General features: G+C 37.4%; 1 protein-coding gene across 3 annotated transcripts; it reads right to left on the reverse strand.

The window, feature by feature from the left end:
• Positions 1-958: 958 nt before the first annotated feature.
• On the reverse strand, positions 959-21,941 carry LOC115622898 (putative uncharacterized protein DDB_G0277255). 3 transcript variants are annotated; one of them, XM_030517018.1, is made up of 7 exons: positions 20,708-21,941; positions 11,771-11,972; positions 11,507-11,690; positions 10,288-10,350; positions 8,906-9,855; positions 4,591-5,077; positions 959-1,828 (listed from the first exon to the last, which is right to left on the reverse strand). In XM_030517018.1, exons 1-7 carry the CDS (start codon positions 21,157-21,159, stop codon positions 1,377-1,379), a joined length of 2,790 nt encoding a protein of 929 aa, XP_030372878.1. In that variant the 5' UTR covers positions 21,160-21,941; the 3' UTR covers positions 959-1,376. The 3 variants fall into 3 exon arrangements, with proteins under 3 accessions (XP_030372878.1, XP_030372876.1, XP_030372877.1); XM_030517016.1 differs by lacking the exon at positions 4,591-5,077 and having other exon boundaries at positions 1,683-1,828; XM_030517017.1 differs by lacking the exon at positions 959-1,828 and having other exon boundaries at positions 3,586-5,077.
• Positions 21,942-22,956: the final 1,015 nt, after the last annotated feature.

The following is a 22,956-nucleotide window of genomic DNA, read 5'->3' on the forward strand; positions in this document are numbered from 1 at the left end:
TGAAAATAGTTTTAAATTTCATTGAAACTGGGACTTTTTAGTTGCTAGCTTCAGATCTATAAAACAAACTTGTTGGAAAATTGTTTAAAAACGTAAAACTTTTTCTATACCTCATATCTAATGTTCACTATTACGCGAGGCACCAATTGGAACATTAATGGGAAGCTGTCTATTCTATATACTGATTCTAAATGATTACAGATTTGATTGTGAAATGATTTCAAATTATTTCCCCATTACGATGTCTTCTGCAGTTTTAAGGTTCACTCTTGTTGGTATTTCGGAGCTGTGTCAGCGCCATTTACATATGTTAATAAATATATATGACATATATCTTGTACACACAGACATACATATATATACTATATACATCGATTTAAATATAGGCTATATACTTGAATTTTAATAGTATTACAAATTGGGTTCTCTTTTCTTTTTCTTCCTTTGCATTCGAGTTGGAACTATAAACTATTTAAATGCTATAACGTTTTATACATGATTTCTTCATTCCTTCCTTTATTCTTCGATTTTTGACAGTTTTGTACTCGTACGTATTTTGAGTTCAACTTTTAAGACAATTCTATGTGAACACCAATTCGAGACGATTGGATTGGATTGAATACTCGTATGTAAACGATTTGCTGATTTGAGGAGCTTAATGTGCTATTTACTATAAATCGGTTAATGCTGTCGCTTAGACATTAGATGTGTTGTCGTTGTTGGTTTCATTTTTCTTTGAATTTCAGGTCAAAAGTTGATGTATTTCATGTATTTTGTTTATGTTTGACAATGTTTACGAGTTTGTTGTTGTTGTTGTTGTACTGTCGTTTTATGCATTAGGTGCTTTAAAATTTTTTCTTGTTATCTACTAAAGACGAGATTCTGTCTAAAACACAAAATATCGACTTGGAAAATTCTAAAATGAAAAAAGTGAACGATCTGATTTCATCTTTCATCTCAAATAAAATTTGGCAATTTGTTGCAATATCGTTTTTGTTTTGTTTTGTTGTTGTTCTTTTTCTTCTTCTTTGTTGTTGTTGTTGTTGTTTTTAAACTAAAGAAAATCAGCCTTTTCTTGCTATACACATAAATACATATGACATACACATACATAGATTACATATAAATAGCTATATGTATATAGAAAATGTATAAAATATTCTCGACATTGTAATATTATGTAAGGACTATATCAATTGTTTTTAAGAATATAAGCTATATGTGTACGTGTGTGTGTGTGTGAGTGTGTGTTTGAGGTGTTCGAGTGTAGGTGTGAGATGTAACCCCCTTAGTTGGAATAATTAGTTGTGCTGTTGCCGCTTTTCATCCTCGTCCTCGGCCCTATTCGGATCCTTATCCTGCTGGCGACCGCTCTGTTACAGTCGCGGCGGTTTGAAGGTCAAGGTCGTACTGCAGTCGAGGCTCAGATTGGTGTCCACCATCATCATCTTGTCGTAGTCGATGCCAACGCCACACTCGGCTATGGAGTTGCGCACCGAGGGCGGCTGCTCGGCTCCCGGCAGAAGGGCGACCATGAGGAGAGGCTTGTTGAGCGCAGTGCCCGAGGTGGTGAGTGTGCTGGTGGTTGGTGCTCCGCCGGTGGCTATGGTGGTGCTGTTGGTCAGCTGATCGCTGGCGATACTGTTGCTGCTGTTGCTATTACTGTTCCCCCCGATCTGCTTCTCCTTGTGGCGACGCAGCGAGGAGCGGACCGGGTACTGGCGCGGCACATTGATGAGGATTCGACGCGTCGTTGGGTTCGCCTGGTGTCGGGGACGCGTCGTGTACTGTATGGACTCGGCACTGTTACTCAGACGGATGTTGCCAACTGGTGGTTCGGGATGGTGGTATTGGTTGTGGGTCGATTTTTATATACATATACATACATAAATACGTGGTATATATTTATTTATATATATATGTATAAAACATCGTGGGAGAGAAGAGAAACAAAATGATATCTTTGATAAGTTTCGGGAGCGGCACTTGGCATTAATTTTGGTTTGTTCAGATGGTGGTTGTGGTGGTGGTTGTTGTTGTTCTTGTTCTTGTGTAGATTCTTATTGTTGTTGTCTATTGCAGAAATGGAACTGAGTTTCTGCTGTTTTTGTTGTTGTCGTTGCTGGGATGGTGATTGTGGTTGTGATGGTCTATGTGTAGACTTTTATTGTGCACTGTTTGCCAGCGTTCGAACAAACAAACAAACAAACAAACAAACTCAACAAGAAGTACGAGTAAACAAAATAAACAATATACACTTTAAAAAACAACACAAATTACACAAATGTTTTTGGTTAGTAATATTAAGAAAACACAAAACAACAACCATTACAACATATACATGGATGTGGCGTTATGTATAAAGTATATGTATGTGTATAGTATATGTAGGAATCGACGAGAAATAACACAAAAGCCGTTCGTTCAAGTTCTCTTTACACAATAATCAAATGAATTAAATAATAGTTTGCTGTTTATTGTTACAAATAGTTCAAGAGTTACATTAAACAAAGAACACATTAACACATAAATGTATGTATATATGTATGTATGTATGCATGTATATATGTAAATGTGAGATATATATTATATACTCGCATGTATATAATCGATTACAAAATAAATGTTTCGGTTAAATCAAATGAACAAAAAAAAAAAAATAATAATGAACGCACGCTGTGCACAATGTTTAGACGTTTACGTTTATACAAATAGTAGTAAGACATACTATTATAAAATAAATACAATTTAATTAAAATAAATATTCGCTAGGGTAATAAACAATATGCTCGAATCAATCGTAATCAACGAATAACTTAATATGTAGTTAGCAATAACAAATGATATTATAAATTCGTTGCACACGAACTTTTTCCTTTCTCTATCATGCACATATGGCTAAGGAAAGTGGTTTAAACTGTAAGCCATAATTTTGATTTAAATAATCATTTTTATAATCCTGAAAATCTTTCCAAAAATTACAAGTCAGAATCAGTTTTTAGAGATATATTGGAAAACCAAGTTTCTTTCGAATAAATAATATTCAAAATTTGCCTTTTGGTTCCGGAATTTTAAAAAGCATCTTTCATTAAAATCCGAAGTTCAACAATTTCATCGATTCGATTATCGAAAAGGTAATAACTATCGTGTAATATAATTAATAATTTCTTTCAAAGAATCTGCTTTCCTAATATTTATCGTGGTATGTTTTAGGAAATAAAAATAAACAATTATGACCGACTTTTGAAAGAGTTGCAAATGATTCCCTGTACAATGGTCAGAGAGGCAAATAATCTGTTCACAAATTCTACAAATAATTCATCTGAAATGTTTATTCTCAACAGATCAATTATAGCAAAGAAAACTCTATAGCTTAACAGTATTGATTTTTCACTAAAATTAAATTAACATTACAATGCGAAAATGATTTGCCTGTCTGACCAGAGAGATTTGATTTTGAAACGCCAGCTTGCTTCATGTTGGAATAGGAACTATGTATCGGATCAACTTAATTTCTGGGCAATCGTCAGAGTTGCTTTTTAACTTTTTAGACACATATGCATGATAAATGTTTAGAAATAATTAACAAAAATGCTTGGACAATATTCACTTGAAAGCATTCGCTGTTTAGGTCGCGGTCTAGCTCGTTATATGGTATATGTTTTAGTTTTATGTTGCTAGGTTCGTCAAACGGATGTATGGATGTTGAATGATCGAATTAAAGTGGGGGAGCGGAACAACACAACGAATAGCATGCCTTTAGCTGATTTTGGTGTAGGGTAGAAAAATTTTAGAATAAAAAGTCTAAGACGTTGAAAATTACTGTGACGAAGTTGTTATTGTTGCTGTTGTTATTGTTAGCGGTGCTGCTGCTGCTGTTGTTATTATTATTATTATTACTGTTGTGGCTATTCTGACTGCTGTTGCCTCTGCGCTGTTGCTGACGTATTGTCGACAGCGGCAGTGTGGCAGGATCGAACGACTGATAGAGCGTCGATGAGGAGTCGCTAATCAAGTGTGGATGTTGCTGGCGCTGCTGACGTGTCGCCACCGGCGTGGAGTGGCGCATGAGGGACGGCAACTGTTGCTGCAGTGCAGGAGCAACATGTTGCTGCAACTCGTGCGACTGCAACGTGTGCATGACACCACCAGCAACACCAACAGTGGCATTGTCCAGAGAATCGCAGTCGGAATGGTCATCATCGTCTGTGTTAACAACAACAGCAGCGGATCGCAAACATTGGGTGGAATAGTAGCATGAATGATTGAGCGGTTCGTGTATATAGAATGCATGTTGTTGTTGTTGTTGTTCTTGTTGTTGTTGATGATGATGCTGATGCTGCTGCTCCGTTTGTTGCACGTGATTGTAGTAAGCTGATTGATTGTTGTTGTTGTTGTGGTGGTTGTTGCTGACATTGCTGCGTGTGTAAAACGTGTGATTGTTGTTGTTGTTGTTATAGTAATGATGCATTTTGTTAGACGCTAGCATGGGTTCGTTGCCTGACTGTAATAGTTGTTGGTGTTCTTGGTCAGCGTCAGCGTGTGTAAGATAATTAGTAAGTGTAGTAGCAGCTGCTGCTTCATAACTACCCGAATTGGCATCCAACAGCAGCCGGCGCTGCTGCTGCTGACCGAGTTGGAGTTGCGGCGGCTTCAGGAGCCCGCCACTGGCAAGCTTTGTGGAATGTATTTGTTGCTGTTGTGCTAGTGGTTGTTGCTGTTGTTGTTGTTTTTGTTGATCATCATATGGCAGCTCATCCATGTCCATCATGTGCACATCAGCCAGTTGTTGCTGCTGCTGATGTTGCTGTTGCCGATAGTGTTGCTGCTGCTGCTGCTGCTGCTGTTCTTGCTGCTTGCGATAAAAGTGATACAACAGCGCATTGTTGTCGCTCTCGTTGTTGTGGCGCATGTCGCGCGTACTGCCGCCGCCCAGGTAGCCAGCGGCAGCTGCCGCAGCGGCCAAGCAACAATTGCTGCAGGTATCCGCCGGCAGCTGCAACGAGACGACAGCGTCTCGCGGGCCTAGGAACCACTCGGAGCGGGTGCGCATGCGTGCGGTTTGGCGTTCATGGACCTAACGTGTGTAGTTTTTTGTTTTACAAATTGTTTTCAAATTATATTTTCGTATTTATTGTTAAATGTTGTCGTCGTTGTGATGTGTAGTTGTAGTTGTTGTTGTTGGTTGTTTGTAGTAAGAGGGGAAACGGGGATTCAAAATTTCGCATTAGAGTTTTTCATTGAAGTATTTCATTTTTTATAGCTTGTAGCTACTAATTGATTTCTTATTCATTTTTTTTTTTTAATTTGCTTAAATTTTAAAACTTTTATTGACATTCAAACAAAAAATAAACAAAACTAAGGCATTGCACAAATCAAAAAATGAATTCAAATAAATAAATAAAAGTGCATTGAATTGAAAAATTATAGCAGCGCACAGCAGCGTGAAAAAGTGCTTTGAAATTAATAATTAATTGAAATATATGTATAACTTGGCAAATGGTTAATAACAAACGAATATAAATTAAGGAACAAAATATATATTGGCTTTAAATATGAGAAATGGCTTTTCAAATAGCAATAATAACATTGACAATATATGTACTTAGTACTTAGAAACCGCCAACAAGCGTTGATTAAATTGTTTGCCTTGCTCAAAAACAGTTATGTATCTATGAACATTAAAAGCGCAAGTGAATTTCATGGATATACGAGCATAGAGTCTACAAGGTCTGTTCCAGATCACACACTAATATCACTAATAAAGATAATGCTTTACGAACCTAATAAAGCTGAATATTTCCAATATTCGATTTTGAAATTACATTTTTAAGATTCAGTTCGAATTTATAAATCACGAATCTGCATTCCAAGAAAGGAGACCCAAATATTCGAGTGGCTATTATAAAACGGTATTATATGCTACTTTTGAAATATCTTCGGTTCTTTCACAGTCAAGGCAAATAATCATTAGTGTTAAAATTTATGGAATACAAAAGGTGTTATATAAAAATATTTAAAACGTCTAAAACAGCTCCTTCAAATATACATAGTTTGTGATTGGCATTAAAATCTTCAATTTGAATCTTAACTTGAAATAAACTCATAACTTTAACTTACTATCAATGAGAGAGCATTCTTCTAAAAAAAAAACTCATTAATTCATCATCTTTAGTATAATCTGAGACAGACCTTGGAAATGTTTAGATATCTAGCCTTTAAATGCTTGTTATATTATGGATTTTAACAAATTATTTTAAGCAAGTCGCTGATTCACAACTGTGGGAAATATGAAAAACCTGTTTGTTGCTTGTGTGAGCAAAATGTGTAGACATGTTTGCTTAAAACTAAATGTTATTAACTACATATGCTATAAATGTTAAGAGCTACAACAAATAAAAAATAATAATAACTAATAATAAATACAAAGTGCACATTAAAAAAAAATACAATACAGGATTAATGAAGACAAGACAGCAGGTCAAGAGCTACAAACTACAAATAGCGCATACAAGTGTTATTCAAAGTTGTTTTGTTTTCTTTTTAACATAAACAATTAAAAAGGAACTACGATGCTACGACAAGACAACAAACAAAACTACAAAATCAAATACAAATACAAAACAATATTTTCTAAGTCTAAAATACAAAATTAAACAACTAGAACTATGCACTAAGCAAATGAACAACTTAAATAAATATAAACAAACTGGTTGAGTCACATCAGTCGCCACTGCTTGCGGCTTTGGTTACATGTGCTTTTGTTGTTGTGTTTCTAGATTTAAAAAAAAAGTAAGTGTTTGTTAGACATGTGCCTAAAACTTGATCCGTACTATCACGTATTATCTATAAATGCTGTTGGTCAGAGTCGAGCCTCTTCAAATGTAGCTTTTGAACTACTATAAGCTATTAAAACACCTACATCCATGAGTTCTCTAACCAACCCAAATAATTAGATAAAGCTGGCATAAACGTATAATAATTACAAAGTTTTTAAAAATATTTATTACACATCTGGACTGTGTGTAATGATTTATATTTAATTCGGCTAGCTTAAGGCCTCGTAGCTATAGCTAAATATTTGTTCCCATGTACATTTTACATTGCAGCAGAACTGTTAATAAATAAACAACAAATAATTAATTCCAAAAAATAAATAAATTTTCTCAGGTAGGCAAAAAATCTATCATCATCATATTCTACGAGTGGGTCTTCAAAAGTAGATTTTAAAAATTTTTCTTACAGTTTCATTATATTCACGAAATACTTTTGAAATTTGACAAATTTGATTGCAAATTTTGTACCCAAACATGGTCACACTGGCAAAAAATTTGCAGACAAATTTGTCAAAGTATATCATTAATTAATTAAAACCTACAATCGAAGCACTCAAAAAGCTTCTCTGGCTAGTTCTGTAAACAATTAAATGATTAATTATACTTATATGTTCTTAAGAACAGTAAATGCTAGTTATCCTTTTGAAATTTCCGGAGACAAACGCATATGTAACATGAATTTGGACTCTCAATCGCTTGCAATGTGTTTCAAACACTTCTAAAACACTATATAACAATTCTTATGATCTTTGTAGATTAAGTTTAGTTGCCAATTAAGTCATCTTTCTGTTAATGACATGCAAAAAGCTTTTGGCCCGATATTAAATATATACGCAATTGTTTTGAGATTTGTTGCTTGTTTTTTGGAATGCAAATTTTTTACTTTTATTTCGAATAAAATGGTTTTGGAGTTGTTGTTTTTTTTTTTGTGTTTTGTTGTTTTGCAATTATTTAAATTTAGTGTCTGGTACGTATAATTGTTGCTTGTGTGTGTTTTTATGGTATTTGTCTTAATGCGAAATTCATAAAAACCCTGTCACACATTATGTTTAAGTGTTAGGTGTAGTTTAAAGTTATGAACTAACTATTGAGTTTGTTGCATACAAAGAGCATTAACGAAACAAAAAATAAACATTAATTTAACCGAAGGAAACAGAATAACGTAAACCTATGGACTTTTGTGTTTGTACAGCGAGGTGGGGAGGTGGTTGTGCGCGTGTCAAATTTTGTTATTGTTGTACTTTTTAAGCATTTTGCGACTCTCTTTCTCTCAGTGTGAGTGAGTGTGGGTGTGCTTTGTGCTCTCAATGTGAGGAATTTACTCGCTTAGATATAAATACATATAGATATACACATATACATATATATGTATATATAAGGTGACACTTATTTTGTATATAGTGTGTGTATGTGGTGTTGTTGTTGCTTTTGTGGTTGTTGTAGTTGTTGTTGTTGTGGTTGTTGTATGCGCAGCTTTAGTTAGAAGAAAATGTTACATAACTAGGCAAACAGTTAAATTTTGAAAAACTCATTTGGTTCTTGTTGTTGTTTTTGTTATGCTAAATAGTCAAAAATTAAAAATATAGAACGAATAAATGTCGACAGTGGCAAGTGGTTTGGGGGGCGTGGCAGCTGCCTGCCAAACCTGTGCCACAAATCAGTTCAGAGAGATCAAACAAAACCAAAAAAAAAAAAAAAAATGAAGTGTACAAAATAATAACAATAATAAAGGAAACAAATTGAATTAGTTGTGAAAATTAAAGATATACGCAGCGTTAATTTTAAATTACAAATCAAAAAATGGTTAATTTCAGTAAAATCAATGAAACCTAAAGCTAAACTTAAAACTAATTTCTAATATTTCTTCCTCTTCTTTTTTTTTTTTGCTTTGCTCAAATCTGCAAAAAGAACACAAAACTCAAAAGTCGAGAGCAAAAGTTATGGGTTTTTAAATAAGCTGTGATATTCTTGTTCTTCTTCTTTTCTTCCTAATAGTGATCTCATTACATCATCAGCAAAAGTGCAATCTATACCGAGATTCTTGAACCAAGCAAGAAATCATCCCTCACCTGTGGCAAATAAGACAGACTCTTGGTGCTCTCCGCATAGCGATTGACGGCGCGCAGCTCCTCCATGGTCATGCCGCCGTTGTTGCCGCCAGCTCCATCGTTGCCGCCGGCACCGCCCACAGCTCCCCCGTTGCCGTTGCCCACCATCGCACCGCCCGACGTCGACGAGCACGAGGAGGAGTGGCGGATGCCTCGATTGCAGCGACTGCAGGTCCGTTGCTTCAACTTGGCGCCACCATTAGCAGCAGCACCACCACTTCCGCTGGCTGTTGTTGTTGTTGCTGCTGCTGCTACAGATGCTGTTGCCGCTGCAGCACCAATGTTGCTGTTGCTCGCATTGCTGCCGCGTCGTTCGCCAGTGCCGTCGAGACTTTTGGTGCCAGTGCGCAGGCGTCGCTGGTGCTGGCCACGCATTTGTGGGCCGCTGGCCGGCAAAGGCTTCTTCTTGTTCTGACGATAGCGACGCTTCACAATCTCATCGTCGTCATCGTCATCGTCGTTTTGTTGTTGCAGCTGTTGTTGCTGGCGCTGCTTGGAACGTTGCTGTAGAAACATGCCACGCATTTGGTGGTGTGGTTGTTGCTGCTGCTGCTGCTGCTGCTGTTGGTGGTGGTGGTGCTGCTCATCTGGTCCCGGTATGTTGCTCAGCTCCAAGTCGGCACCAAAATCAATCTCATCATCATCATCGCCGGCGTCATCGTCGGCATAATCATCGTAGTCGTAGTCGGTGCCATTTCCATTGCCGTTGCCATTACCATTACCGCCACGTTTGGGCAGCGGTGACGATGTCAATGCGAATATGCCCGGACCCTCCAATGAGACCGAGAGACGGGCACAGGATTCGATGAATGAATGCTCTGGCGAGACGCCCAATGAGAGCACACTGTTCTCCAACGCAGAACTGGAGCTGGTCAGCAAGGCGGGCGTCGAACGCGATTCCTCTTGAGCCACTGCTCGTTATTGTTGTTGTTGTTGTTGTTGTAGTTGATGTGGTTGGTGATTTAAAATCGTACAGTTTTTAGAAGACATAACATGACAATGAATTATACGTAAATATTGGACCTTTTGCATGGCAATGGTGAAAGAAATGAAACCACATAGCGTGCAGAGAACGTGGCATAAGCAAACAAAGTAATGTGTGTGCGTGTGTATGTGTGTGTGTGTAAAACCATAAGCATTAACCCCGATACGTAAGTAGTATTGTAGTTGATAGCATAAGCAAAAAAGACTTACAAACTAAAACACAGAACGCAACACCCCCAACAGTGACATAAAATTTAAGATTGAGTTTCAGACAGAGATAGAGATACAGAGATAGAGAGACAGTGTAGAGATAAGCAAAGCTATACAGAATCTACGTATAAAATGGCTTGGGTACTCACGTAAACCCCAACGCTCGCATTGGCACTGCAGCCAAGTCTTCTCGGCCTCCAAAGAGTGTTGCACTGCCAGTGGAGAAGAAAGAAAAACACAATTAGCGTTTCAAAAAACAACATTTTTGAAATATGGAAGTGAGCATATTGTTATTGTACATCCAATTCTGTTTTTACACGGTTTTGATTTAAAACGATTTAAATTAAAAATTTATTTATTTATTCCATTTAGCACGATTCAAAATAACATACGATCAATATCTTTTTTACACGGTTTTTTAAACGACTTTTTCTGAAACCAATCTATCGTGTAAAAACAGAATTAGTTGTAATTCGTTTGTTAGTTCAGATATCAGAGGTTATGTTCGCATGCAGCCAAAACTTCTTTTCTCAAATACATTATATTAATTGCATATTTACTTGGATTAGCTACTCCCAGGATTGAAAGTGAAACCGATTTTATTGGTTTATTCATTTGAATAACCCGTGAAATATTGCAATAAGTCAGCCAGACTCGTTTTTGCACTAGTTGTAGACAGACAAAAATCTACTACCTAGATTATTAGCGCAATACGGTTTGCAAGTATATCTTTAACTATTATCGTTTTTTTCCACACTGCACAATGACTAACTTATTTACATATAAAGTATAGTGGAAAATACCTGAAGTAGAAGCCTGATAAGTTATACAATAATTTCAAAGAACACAAAACCCCACATACTGTGTAATCCACAAACCTATTTTCCTACACAAATCAATAATTTTTATATGTTAGGTTATTCAAAGATTAGTTGAAATGCTAGGAAAAATTTATTTCATGCCCACAGATTTATCTACGGATACGTCATTTACATTTCCCCGCCCCTGTGTATATTTCAATTGACTTTAAATGATATTTTGTGATTATAAACAAGGGAACGAGCCAAGATTTAAGCTTCGAAAGAATTTTATAGGGTAATGCGTAACTCAGGACCCTCAGAAGACAGAAGAATGACAATAATAAGTATGTGTTGGTCCTATTCAGATCTAAAATAGCGCTAGAAGGCATGCGTTATAAAAGAAACCCCGTTTTCATTTAAAGGTTCCTATAATTACTATAGTTTCAAACATTATTCCCGAATCTCGTTTCTAGCTAGCGAGTAACCCTTAAACGTGCGAATCGAATGAAAAGTAGTTTTGAGTTTTCCATAAAGATTCGAAAGAGCGAGAATCAATTTGAATACTCACATGCATATTTCTGTTGCGCCAATTTTCCTCGTGGTGGTGGCGGATATTGAAAACTGCATATCCATTCATCCTGCACCTTGAGTATGCGGCCCGTGACGCGGGCATAGTATTCGTAATTGTCACGTCCAAAAATATCATGTGTAGCAAATTTATCAATAATATGTTGCATGATCTTTGTGGACACCTATAAAGTAGAGAATCATCATGTGGGGAGTGTAAGAATGTTGGCCAATTGAATTATTAGATAGGTGTACGATTACTCACCTTAAACTTAAGCACATCCTCCATGCGCGCCGTTTTGCCGTCACTGACGCACGATTGAAAGAAACTGGGCGCCACACTGACGCCCAAGGCCTCGCTGGTCATGCCCGTGCCGGCATGGGCCGCATTGCTGGCAATCACTCGGAATGTGCCAAAGAGTAAAACTAATAGATGTTGCGTATATTTGGGCAGTGATGCAATCAATCTGCAAAAGGAACAAGGCATTTAAAAAACGCTGCAAATATATGTCGAGCCATATAAATATTTACAAAACAGCAGATCTTATCAACGCCCGCCTCTAACAATTCTTAGTCACACAATGTTTTTTATTTGTATTACAAAGTGTGCTACTGACTCATGTTGATGGTGTCGGCCAAAGAAAGTAAGTAAATAGCAATAATAATAATAATAATACTCTTGAATGTACGAATGTAAGTACACAGTTGGCCAAATGTGCACAGAGAGGTGAGGCATCCGCGATCCCCGTCCGTTATCCACAACCACACATTGTTCACACTTTCATTTTGGCATGTTTAATGATTTTGAAACAACAGCAACTACAAAAGACACGACTAGTGTAATGTGTGTAGGTATAAACGATGAAAAACTGGTCTCAGAAAAGCTGCTGCCGTTGTTGTTGTTGTATTAGACCTCCGTGTCCAAGTTACACAACTGCGCGCGCAGCCAACGGAGCAGCAACACAAAAACCAACTCAATCAATTAATGCTTTAAAGTCAGCTCCAAAACACCACACACAACAGCTACAGCGCCATGGTTCGCATCTCTAGTCCATAAACGTTTTGTGTTTTTAAGCGCTGTTAAAAAGTGAAAACTTGAAGATACGCCAGACAAATAGCCACACAGACAGACAGACAGACAAGTAGACACATATACGTCCATGTATATAGATAGACATAAATACAAACAGCGATGGCCCGGCCGGCTGACCAAATGCTGCTTTACAATGAACTACAACCAACCACAATAGCAGCAACAAAAAAAAAAATAATAATAAATAAAGAAAAACAACACCAAACATCTATATCTATGCATAATACATGAGTTTTATCTGTTCAGAGGTTTGTCTTCGCGAGACCATACATCAAAATTCGAAACAAAAGGCATCTGTGGGCATCGAAAGAAAGCAAAAAGAGTTTACGGTACTACGATGACAATAAATTTGGACGACCAGCACAAAGACAAGATTAATGCAAAAGCAAAAGTGTTAAGTGCTTTGATAAGGTCAAAAGTTGTTAAAACTCCATTTAAACTAAGGAAAAAGATGCGGGCTATGGGTTAAAAGTTCAGCCACATGTGTTTAAAAACAATTAAAGCCATTTACGTAAACATTTTAATGGGTGCACACTTTAAACACGTGCAGATAATTAAATAATCTAAAATCTTTAAAGTTGTAAAACATTTTCCCTTTAAAAAAAAAAAAAAGAGAAGAGTTTGGCGAAAAATGTTAGGATTTCAGCAAATCTGTTCCAAAATATACTCGTAGATGAGTATAAAAATAAAGAGAATAATCTTATTGTCTATATTTAGATATTTATATTTATTTATTTACTATACGCTGTACCCAAAGGGTGAAAGTTTTTATTTATTTCGCTTTTCAAACAAAAAAAAGTTTTCATTAGTTTGGCTAAAAAATTAAAGATTTCAGCAAACCTGTACCAAAGATGAATAAGTATATAAAAATAAAGAGTAATCTTATTGCCTGCATTTAGATATTTTTATAGTAAGTAAATCGTTTGGTTAGCGTTTTCTTTTATAAAAAGTAAACATTTCAACTCAATACATAGGCTTTGTTCGAACTGACAATGCAAAGCTTCCTGAAATAATGAGTAAAATCGTATCTGAGAATGACTTTTCAGGAAGAAAGAGTAACTAAAGGGAGTTCATCGAATGTCAAGTTTACATTTCATATTTAATCAAAATTTCTGTTAAATAGTATATACAAGTATTCCTTGTCTAAATCTTTTCTCTGGATAGAAATAATTCACATTTTAGAAATAATGCCAGAAATATTTTTTTTTAATATCCAACTTATAGAATACATACTGCGAAAAGCAAAAAAAATTTACTCGCTCTATGCGGAAAAGACAAGAATTGATGATCAGATATAAAGCTTCATTGCACTCTTAAACTGCGCTGATCACCACTAAATGTGTGTGTGTGGGTTTAAATTCTTTTGTGGTTTATTCGAGTGGCGAGCGCACAAAGAGCTGCGATTGTGTTAATATCAAAAGTGTTTAAATCGCTTTTGTGCCGCAGCTCATCATTAACAAAACATGCGCCATAACAATTGTAGGGGCATGCAATGCACATGTACATACATATATTTATATATGTATGTGGTAGTAAGCACAATTTATCAGATAATATTATGAGAAATGGTTACACATTTAAGTGACAACAAAACTGAATGCAAAAATTAAACACAATCCAACAAATGCGGCGCGCCAAAAGGCATAATGCTCTCAACGCAATCGTTGTCTGTTCCGGCCCCACCGATCCGATCCGAACCGACCGACCGACATATTTCGTTTTATGAATGAAAAAATACAATAATACAATACACTCAGCCACTAAATGATTCATCTATCAAATAAAATGACGGGGCCACAATTATAAAAACATGCACGCATCAAGCATACGCTAAACTATTTAGCATCGATTCGGGGAAATGCGACGACCGGTTTTCGATCTTAATTTCCTACCATTCATGTAAATGAGATGTACAAGTATAGACAAAATGTTCGACGCATGCGTAACGCACCAATATACGATTGTATAAGATCGAAGGCTTACCGTTGCACGAAAGTTAATAAACTGTTTTGTCGAAGGCAGCCGATAAGCGACTAACAAACTTCAACCTTCACCCCACCCCCACCCTAAACGTAACTCTTGAATAATATGAAACAAATACCGAATAGCTCATAAATATAGTAACAGAGTAGGCAATTTAAATTAAAAACAACAAATACATGAGATTACTCATAACGTTTTCATAGAAAAAGAGCCTCACATGAGGTCGAGAGCGTTCAACGGCGTTATCAATAGACGTAAAAATTGCGGTTTCTATTTACTTTTCTCTACCCGCATTTCTAATAATTAATAAACAATTTGTAAACATAATTGAGACGTAAACAAAAGGCGCAAATTATTAGTTATTGATAAGCTATCACCAAATTTGAACAGTCTTTGGAGGTCGTGTTTGACGCCGCGGTCAAATCCATTCATATACAAGTACATATATGTAGTTGGTACCTATACTAGTAGTGTAGTACTTAGTCCCCTCCCTAGGTCTTACATGAAGAAGCTACGGAACATACGTTTTGGGCTTGTTCAAGCAAAAAAGGCGATAAGATAAGGAAACCAAACTTTGTCGTTGCCCCTGAAGAGGTTATTCATTGTGTACGATTAGATCGTGGACTTAGTTTAAGCATTGTCTCTGTCTATAGATCTATATCGATAGGGGTATTGTTTAGACAAATTGGCACTGTTAAACAATCAGAATTAAACTTAATTAAAATAGATGTGAATCTAAGTAAAAATACGAAAATTCCATGGGCACTCGACCACACCGGTTAAGTTTGTTCAAATAATCGACATTAATTAGCTGTTAGAAAAGATAAAATTTAGCCAGAGATTGGCTTAAACTGCTTTTCCCTTCCTTTAAAGCAATAGTTTGAAGTCTGGGGAATTCTGCATTCTACCAGAAAGGTATCGTCTTTCGGTCAATGTATTACGATAAGCAAAAAGTGGCATATTTTCTCAGTCCATTAATCTTAGTGACTCCATGTACATTCTGATGATATCATAAATATCTTCTCTTTTTTTGCTACGAACTATACTTTTGCATGGTTAAATTTATCTATAGAGCAGTCTTTTATTGAACTCCCGATCAATGTATACCCATCCAAACTAAAATCATTGACTCAAGCATTCAGCCATTTGAAGAGCCATTTTGAAAGGCATCTGCAGACCCTGCTGTCTTAAAAACAGCTTAGTTAGCAATAACCAAAGAACACAATCTCGTCGATCATAGGAGCGAAGCCCTGTCTTTCCAGAGCCGCGTACGTCCAATTTTAAATGAATGCAAATTCTCAACAACTTGGTAACAACAGCTGATAAAGAATAGTTTCCATTTCTTGCGAAAAGATGAAAATATATAATTATCATATGTGTACTTCTGAAAAGATGTTACATTATATCCACTTCTGTAATATTCACTGAAAAATAACTTATCTTTAGAAACCGAGAGTAAACAATCCACAATCCATACTGCGGTGTAAATGGGTCGCTTGGTTCTTACTCATTTTCCATATCACTCAGATGGGCGTACACATCACATACAAGTAGTAATAAGTATGTATGGAAACACAAATGCAAGAAACCTAAGCATGAATAACGCAATATTTCTTGCCAGAGAGTCAGTCTAGGACGTCTGATTCACTGATTTCGGCGTACTGTGCTTCTACTCGTAAAGTTCATGGCTGTTCATCAGCACAGTTCGAGACGAGAGTAGAGAAGCCAACAACTACAACAGCTGCCATATCTTTCACATCTTTAACTTCAGCTGCAATCATCGGCCAGGCCAGCACATCGAAATGCATTGCGAAAATCTCTTGAGCTAAGGCCCGTTGTATGCACGCCCCATCTCATGCAACAAGTCTCGAGCCCCGAGAGCGCTTTGTTAATGTGTAGCCAGAAATGAGGCGTTTAAGCAACAACAAAAACAACTACAATAACAAATGAAGAGTTTAAACCACAGCTTTTTATAGCTTCTTTTTAGCGGCACAACAAAGACAATGAAGAAGGTACGATAATGATGATGATAATAATAATAATAATAAAAAGCATTTCAACATGCCAAGTGCAAAGAGGAAGACTTGGGCCCGGAGGGAAGAAATCGGACAGGCGGGCAGGCAGGCAGGCAGACAGACAGGCAGGCAACGAGCCTAAGCTGCAACTGAGCTACTGACGCACTTTTTTTTTATTATAGTCGAATGTTTATACATATTGTACTCGAATTTATTTGTTTATTTTGTTTCGTTTTGCATTGTTTACAATGAGCAGCGGCAGCGGCAGCAGCGAGCTTATTTATTTATGCAGTAACACTCCGAGGTGGCAGCAGTTTTGCGATTTTGGGAGAGTTGGAGCAGTTGTCAGCCCTTTTTGACCATTTTTTTTTTTTTAGCATCAGGAAGCGAATATAATTTGTCGATATCGTCAATAGGCTAAGCAAGCAAGAAATTACTGTCGCGTCAGCCATTTCTTCTGTTTATTCTTCTTAATGCTGTTGTTGCAACTACCGATGATGGTGTTGTTGTTGTTTTTGTTCTTGCTGCTCGTAATGCATTCACAATGCGGCTTTGTAGTCAGCAGACGTCGCCGGTCATTGCAGTTGCCATTTATTTGTCTAGACCCCAGAGAGCGTAAGTCGGCAACAATAGCTGGCAAATTTCTTCTTCCCTTTTTATTTTTTGCACTTATCGGTATTCGTTGCAGTTGCCTTGCAATTGATTTGGTCATTGTTCATGTTGTTGTAGTTGTTGCAATGAGACAGGCCAAGCAATTGTGTAAATAGCCCATTTGGTTTGCAGAGTGCGTAAATAATGTGACAAGCCGAGGCAGCTGGCAATATGGCAGCCAGAGATAAAAAAATGTATTTATAAAAAAAATATGAAAAGCCCAATCGTGAATGCCGCGAATAATTTACACCCTTTCAGATATTATTCGTACATACCATAATGTCTGCCAAAAGCGTGAACATTGTTATGACTTCGAAATAAAAAATGATGTGCGCATATCTTTAAAAACATAAAAGATTTTAAAGAGCATTTTACAACGCCTATACTATACTTTTATGACAGACTGATGCAATCCACAGCTTTCGACATATTACTTGATTACTGCTTTATAGCTTAATTTTTTTGCCAAGGAGAGGGCGGATAGGTAAATATTTCTAAGTAGAGGATCGATCATATGAAGAAATATGCGCTTTATACAATATTTACGCGACTGGTTTCAGCGAATGATGTTTTAAATTAAAAAAGGGAAATTATATCGACTGTTAATAGTCGGACATTAGAAGAAACGAAAAGAAGAAAAACAGGTACACATTCCGCCCCCGGAATGCACTCGCAGTAATATCCAAAGACTTAACTAGTTGATGAATTAAAATAAATTAAGAAAAATTATATCCTCTACTAAGAAAAATAGTAGAACCCACAGGAATTAGTTAGTTAAGGGTTAGGGTACTCGACCATCGCTTCTACCTTAAGAATAAAATAGATTCTTACTCTACTATTTGTTTAAAATCCATCTTCCTTACAATGGTTCTTCTGTAAAGGTTCTCTAGCACGCCCTAACCGTCCATGTCGCACAGTATGCAGGCATTCATAATAATCCAACCATTTGAACCATTAGTGTTTAGAGAATGAGAATACAAATACACATAAACAGCAGCAACAGGCGGCAGTTGACAGTGGGCATAAAAAAGCTTAGACAACCAAATACAACAACAACAACAGTTTCCCCACAGACAGGCAGCAGCTGCGAACAGCAACAGGGAGCTTAAAAGCTTGGGGCCATCGGGCAACAAGTTGCGCACAGGAGCAGCGAGAGAGCGAATTAGGAAGAGCAACCAATTGAGAGAAAAGGTCGCTGTGCATACGCAAACGATTGGTGGACAGCTGCTGCGTGTTTTGTTTGTGTTTATATTGCTGTAGCGTGTAATTTACAAACAAATTCATATTTCGTTATATATTTTGGGTATTGCAAAAACGTGCAACGATGACGTTGCTGCTGGCGGTCGGCCGTTTGCGGTCTGCCGCAACAACACACAGCAGCAAATAGCAACAGCAAACGCTAAACGATGTGCCAATTGATTGAGTGCTGTTGTTGTTGTTGTTGCTGTTGCTTGGTTGCCTTTTCACGTTAATTGATACAAAGTTTTAAATGCGTGCGCGTCTGTCTGTCTATTTATAAAAGTTTCGGCAGCAGGCGCTATTTTCGCACATTTGTTTGATTTTGATTTGGACTTGGTTACCAATTTGATTACCCAATGCCGCTGATGCTGTTGATCTTCTTGTAGTTGTTGTTGCACGGCAGCTGCCCTACAAAGTAAATAAACAATGATAGGCGGCAGAGGCAACAACAAAACCAACAACAGCAGCTTATAAACAATTACAACAATAAATGTACATATAATTGTGTTGCTTTAGAGCCAGCAGCAACGGCAGAAGCAGCAGCAAAAGTTTACAGTAAGCAAAAGTTTAAATTTACTTTTGACGCCGCCTGATATGAAAATAATTTGGCGGTCGATTTTTACGCATGTAGTAGCATTTTAAATTTATGTTTTATTGCTGACGCTATTTGTTTACATGCACATTAGCATTAATGTAACAGACTGCTGCTGATGCGGCTACTGCTGACGCACTTCTCTTGTCTATCAACAGTAATCGCAGCAACAGATACGCTTCCTTCTCGATAAAACGCGTCTAAGTGTATCGATTGCTAATTAAAGTGCATATATAAGCGCATTCAAGCACGCAGATGCAACCAGTGTTGGCAGTTAAGCTATTTTACCGCCAGCTCTGCACAAACCGGGAGTGACGCGAAGGAACCATAGTAGAGAAACACTGATACAACATCAAAAAGATCAGACCACTATATGAAACAGTCCATTGAATGATGTTCGATAACGAGTTCTTAAAATCCTTGTTTCTAAAGATATAACATAGTTCCCAATATCATTAAATAATACATATGCTTTGCATCGCAGAATAAATTTGAAACTGATTGAAGCAACACCAATAAAGCGGAATTTACAGAGCTGGAGAGCTCACATTGATTTTGGACATGCTAACGCTGCCAAATCGTCTTTTTGCTGAGAACATAATAATCTAGCTATTTCTAGTTGGTTTTAAGTAGTGATGTAGCTTTTTTGACGCCCTAAAATTGGCAACACTGGTTGAAACTGCCACTGCAGCTAAAAAATTTTACTTTTACTTGTTGCAATGTTTGACGGGGAATTAAGCATTGCAATGCAATACAATTACTTTTCGTTAAGTTTTAATTGAGTATGCGTGCGTTTTGGTGTTTGTTGCTGTTGTTGCCGCTTACTTCTGCTCACGCTTTATGCTCTAATTCAGTTTGCTAGAAATCGATTGCAGCAACAACGCATCAAGCGCAACAAATCAAAGAAATAAATTATTGGTGAGGCAGCGCGTGCCTCTTTATCGAGATTGGGGGCGACTGCACTTCCTTTGGCAATTTGCCTTCTGCATTGCCACTTAAATCAACGTAATTGAGTCAGAAAGCAAACAAATGAAAGTGAAATTTACACACAACAACAGCGCGGCATCAATTGACCGCCTGCATTGAACAAGTTGTTGTTGTTGTTGTTGTTTGCAATTCGGAGATTTATATGCATGTCGCATTTAACGCCCAAGTGAAAATTGGTGAAAATCTGCGAGGCAAGCTGGCAAATATGTCAACAAGTGCCAGTGCCAGTGCTGAATGAGCCAAAAAGGCGTGAAAAGCAACAAAAAGAAACATGCATACATACATACTATTCATACACTCGAATGACAACTCGACGCTTTTCACTTAATTTCTGAAAAATCGCAGATAACTGCTGTGAAAGAAGCAACAACGCCCCCCCTAAGCCCCCACCCCAAGTACCACATATGTGTATGTGTACACATAAAGATGTGTGCGTGCATGTGTATGTGTGTGTGTGTATAGCAAAGATTCTTGCGCTGCAACCAAATCTAGATCCGGTTCAGCAAGTTTACCGCAAGCTTCAATCTTACAATACCTACATACATATACATATGTATGTATGTAAGTACATGCATACATACATATGTATGCATAGATGTACGTATTTATGTGCATGTAACCAGTAGACGACGATTCACTCACCTGTGCAAGCGTTCCGTCTGTTCGGCTTCGTTCAGCAACTCGTTAATGGCAAACAACTCCATCTCGCCATTGCGCCCAAAAATGCCATTGGGTATCTTGCGGAGGAACTTCTTCAGCACACTGGCAATTGTGTAAACAGAAAAGTTGTCCACATTGACCAGTCGGCCGGCCTGAAGGAAGTGTATCAGCTTTTTCATGGCACCCTGATGGCCGGGGGCACGGAAAACATCCCGACGACTAGGCGACTCCTTGTTCAACTTGAGTATTAGCACCAGCAGCGGGCCTGGAATGTTATTGTTGCTCTTGCACACCTCTTCTAGTGGCACACCGAATTTAACCTTCTCAAGGCGGTAGGGATAGGCGGGAGCAGATGGGCCAGGATGGCCGCAGGATGTGACCACATTGCCAAGATCGGCGGCACGTCGATGCACGCGCTCAGCCCAGCTGGACATTGTGATGGTTTGGGCGTGCTTCGGCCTGTCTGCCTGCTTCTCTGTGTGCGTGTACGTATGCAAGTGTGTGGGTGTAGGTAGGCGTGTTGCTGGCTGTCTGAGTATGCGTATGTACGCGTGTGTGCGCTTTTATTTCGGGCGTAATTCGCAGAAAAATGTGGCTTGCTCTTCCTCAAACACAAATTTATGGTTTCATGTTTTGGTCAAAAACATATTTGTTCCCTTACTTTCACTGGAATGTGTGACTTTTTCTTCCTCTTGCTGTCGTTTTTGCTGTTGTTCTCGATGTCGTTGTTGTTGTTTGTCTGTGCACTTATCTTTGCTGCTGTTTCTTTGGCGGTTGTTGTTGTTGCTCCTTTTAATTGAACTTTGCGTATTCTTGATAATTTGTTTGGGCGTTGTTTTTTTGCTTTTCGTTAGTGCACAGTTTTCTCGTTACTTGAATTTTCTCGCATTACAAAAACATTAATTGAACCTTTGACAACACAATAGCAACTTCAATTTACTCAATTTCATTTGGAAATTTGTTGATTTAATTCAATTTTTTATTATATGTGCTCTGCCCTGCCTGCGTGCCAGCAGCAGCCACTCCTGTATTGTATGCACTTTTTGCTGCTTCTCTTTAGTGCTGCGTTTGCGTTTTTCTCTTTTGCTTTTCACACACTACTGCGTTATCTGCGCGACGCGTTTTAACATTTTGGCATGTGTGTTTATAATAACAAGTCGTTTTGTTAGTGAATTTTCCTAATTAAATGTTTTAGTTTCGTATTTTCTAATCAAATTTAAGCATTTCTGCACGCACGACTTGCACCTCGACACGAGAGTGAAACTTGTGTATATCATGTTATCGCAATCGAAATGTTGTCGTACCAGGGTTGCACGCAGCAGCTGTGGCGTCCATACGTTTGGAAGCGCTGGATAAGCGCTACCTATTCAAGTATCGACGATGCCAAATAAGATTCAACGAGTATCAAAGCGTTAATTTCAAAATGTATCGACAAGCTCCTTGGTACATTTAATACATATGTATCCAGACTTAAAATAAGATCTTAAATAAGTATTTCTACCAAAAATGACTTTTTAATTGGAAAGGGACTCTCTTTTCCTGCTCCTATTATAAAATCACAATAAATATTTTTAGATATAAGCGAGTACTCTAACAAAAGTGTAACAAAATCAGATTGAGTGTAATAAAAAATGGAGTATCCCTCTAAGACATAGACAAGTATGAGAATTTGTGGAAGGTTAAAATGGTAACAGGAGACCCTCAAAGTATATGGAGTACAGCACACATAGAAAATTGTATGGAGTTTTTTATTTTCTTATGCATCCCCACTCCCCCCGTATAAATAATTTTCCAAAATTACTGTAATTTTTGAACTGTTTTACTCAAATTCGACAATTACGTTGAGTTAGTGCACCCGCATGTTTTGAAATCATTAGGATGATCTACCTTTAAAATTTCATATTTTGAAATTGAATTTAATAAAGTCTGGAAATGTTAACACTAATAACATATGTATGTATATCAGAAGTGGTTCAATAAAAACGAAGCTATAATGGATAATAATAGTGGAACTGTAAGAACGAATTAGAGAAAAAATATAAAATAAACTTGAAAAAGGCCTGACAGCAAACTAGAAACAAAACACGCCAAAAGATATCACCTGCAAATGATACATTATTGCTAAGGGCGGTTAAAACACTAATTTTTTCGTTTCAGTGGTTATGAACAATTAAGGACCGCACCCGACTGAACACTCAATTTTACGCGCGACAGATGGCATTTCCGTACAT

Source organism: Scaptodrosophila lebanonensis, unplaced genomic scaffold, assembly GCF_003285725.1.
Source record: "Scaptodrosophila lebanonensis strain 11010-0011.00,11010-0021.00 unplaced genomic scaffold, SlebRS2 tig00000043-arrow-pilon, whole genome shotgun sequence".
Lineage (NCBI taxonomy): Eukaryota > Metazoa > Arthropoda > Insecta > Diptera > Drosophilidae > Scaptodrosophila > Scaptodrosophila lebanonensis.

Bases quoted from the DNA above. Each gene is read 5' to 3' on its own strand.
- LOC115622898 (XM_030517017.1), bottom strand. From the start codon at position 21,159: ATGTCCAGCTGGGCTGAGCGCGTGCATCGACGTGCCGCCGATCTTGGC. The intron at 9,856-10,287 runs GTGAGTACCCAA...AATAACGAGCAG, and splicing joins ATGCGAGCGTTGGGGTTTAC to TGGCTCAAGAGGAATCGCGT. The intron at 5,078-8,905 runs GTGAGGGATGAT...TACACACGTTAG, and splicing joins GTCTGTCTTATTTGCCACAG to GTCCATGAACGCCAAACCGC.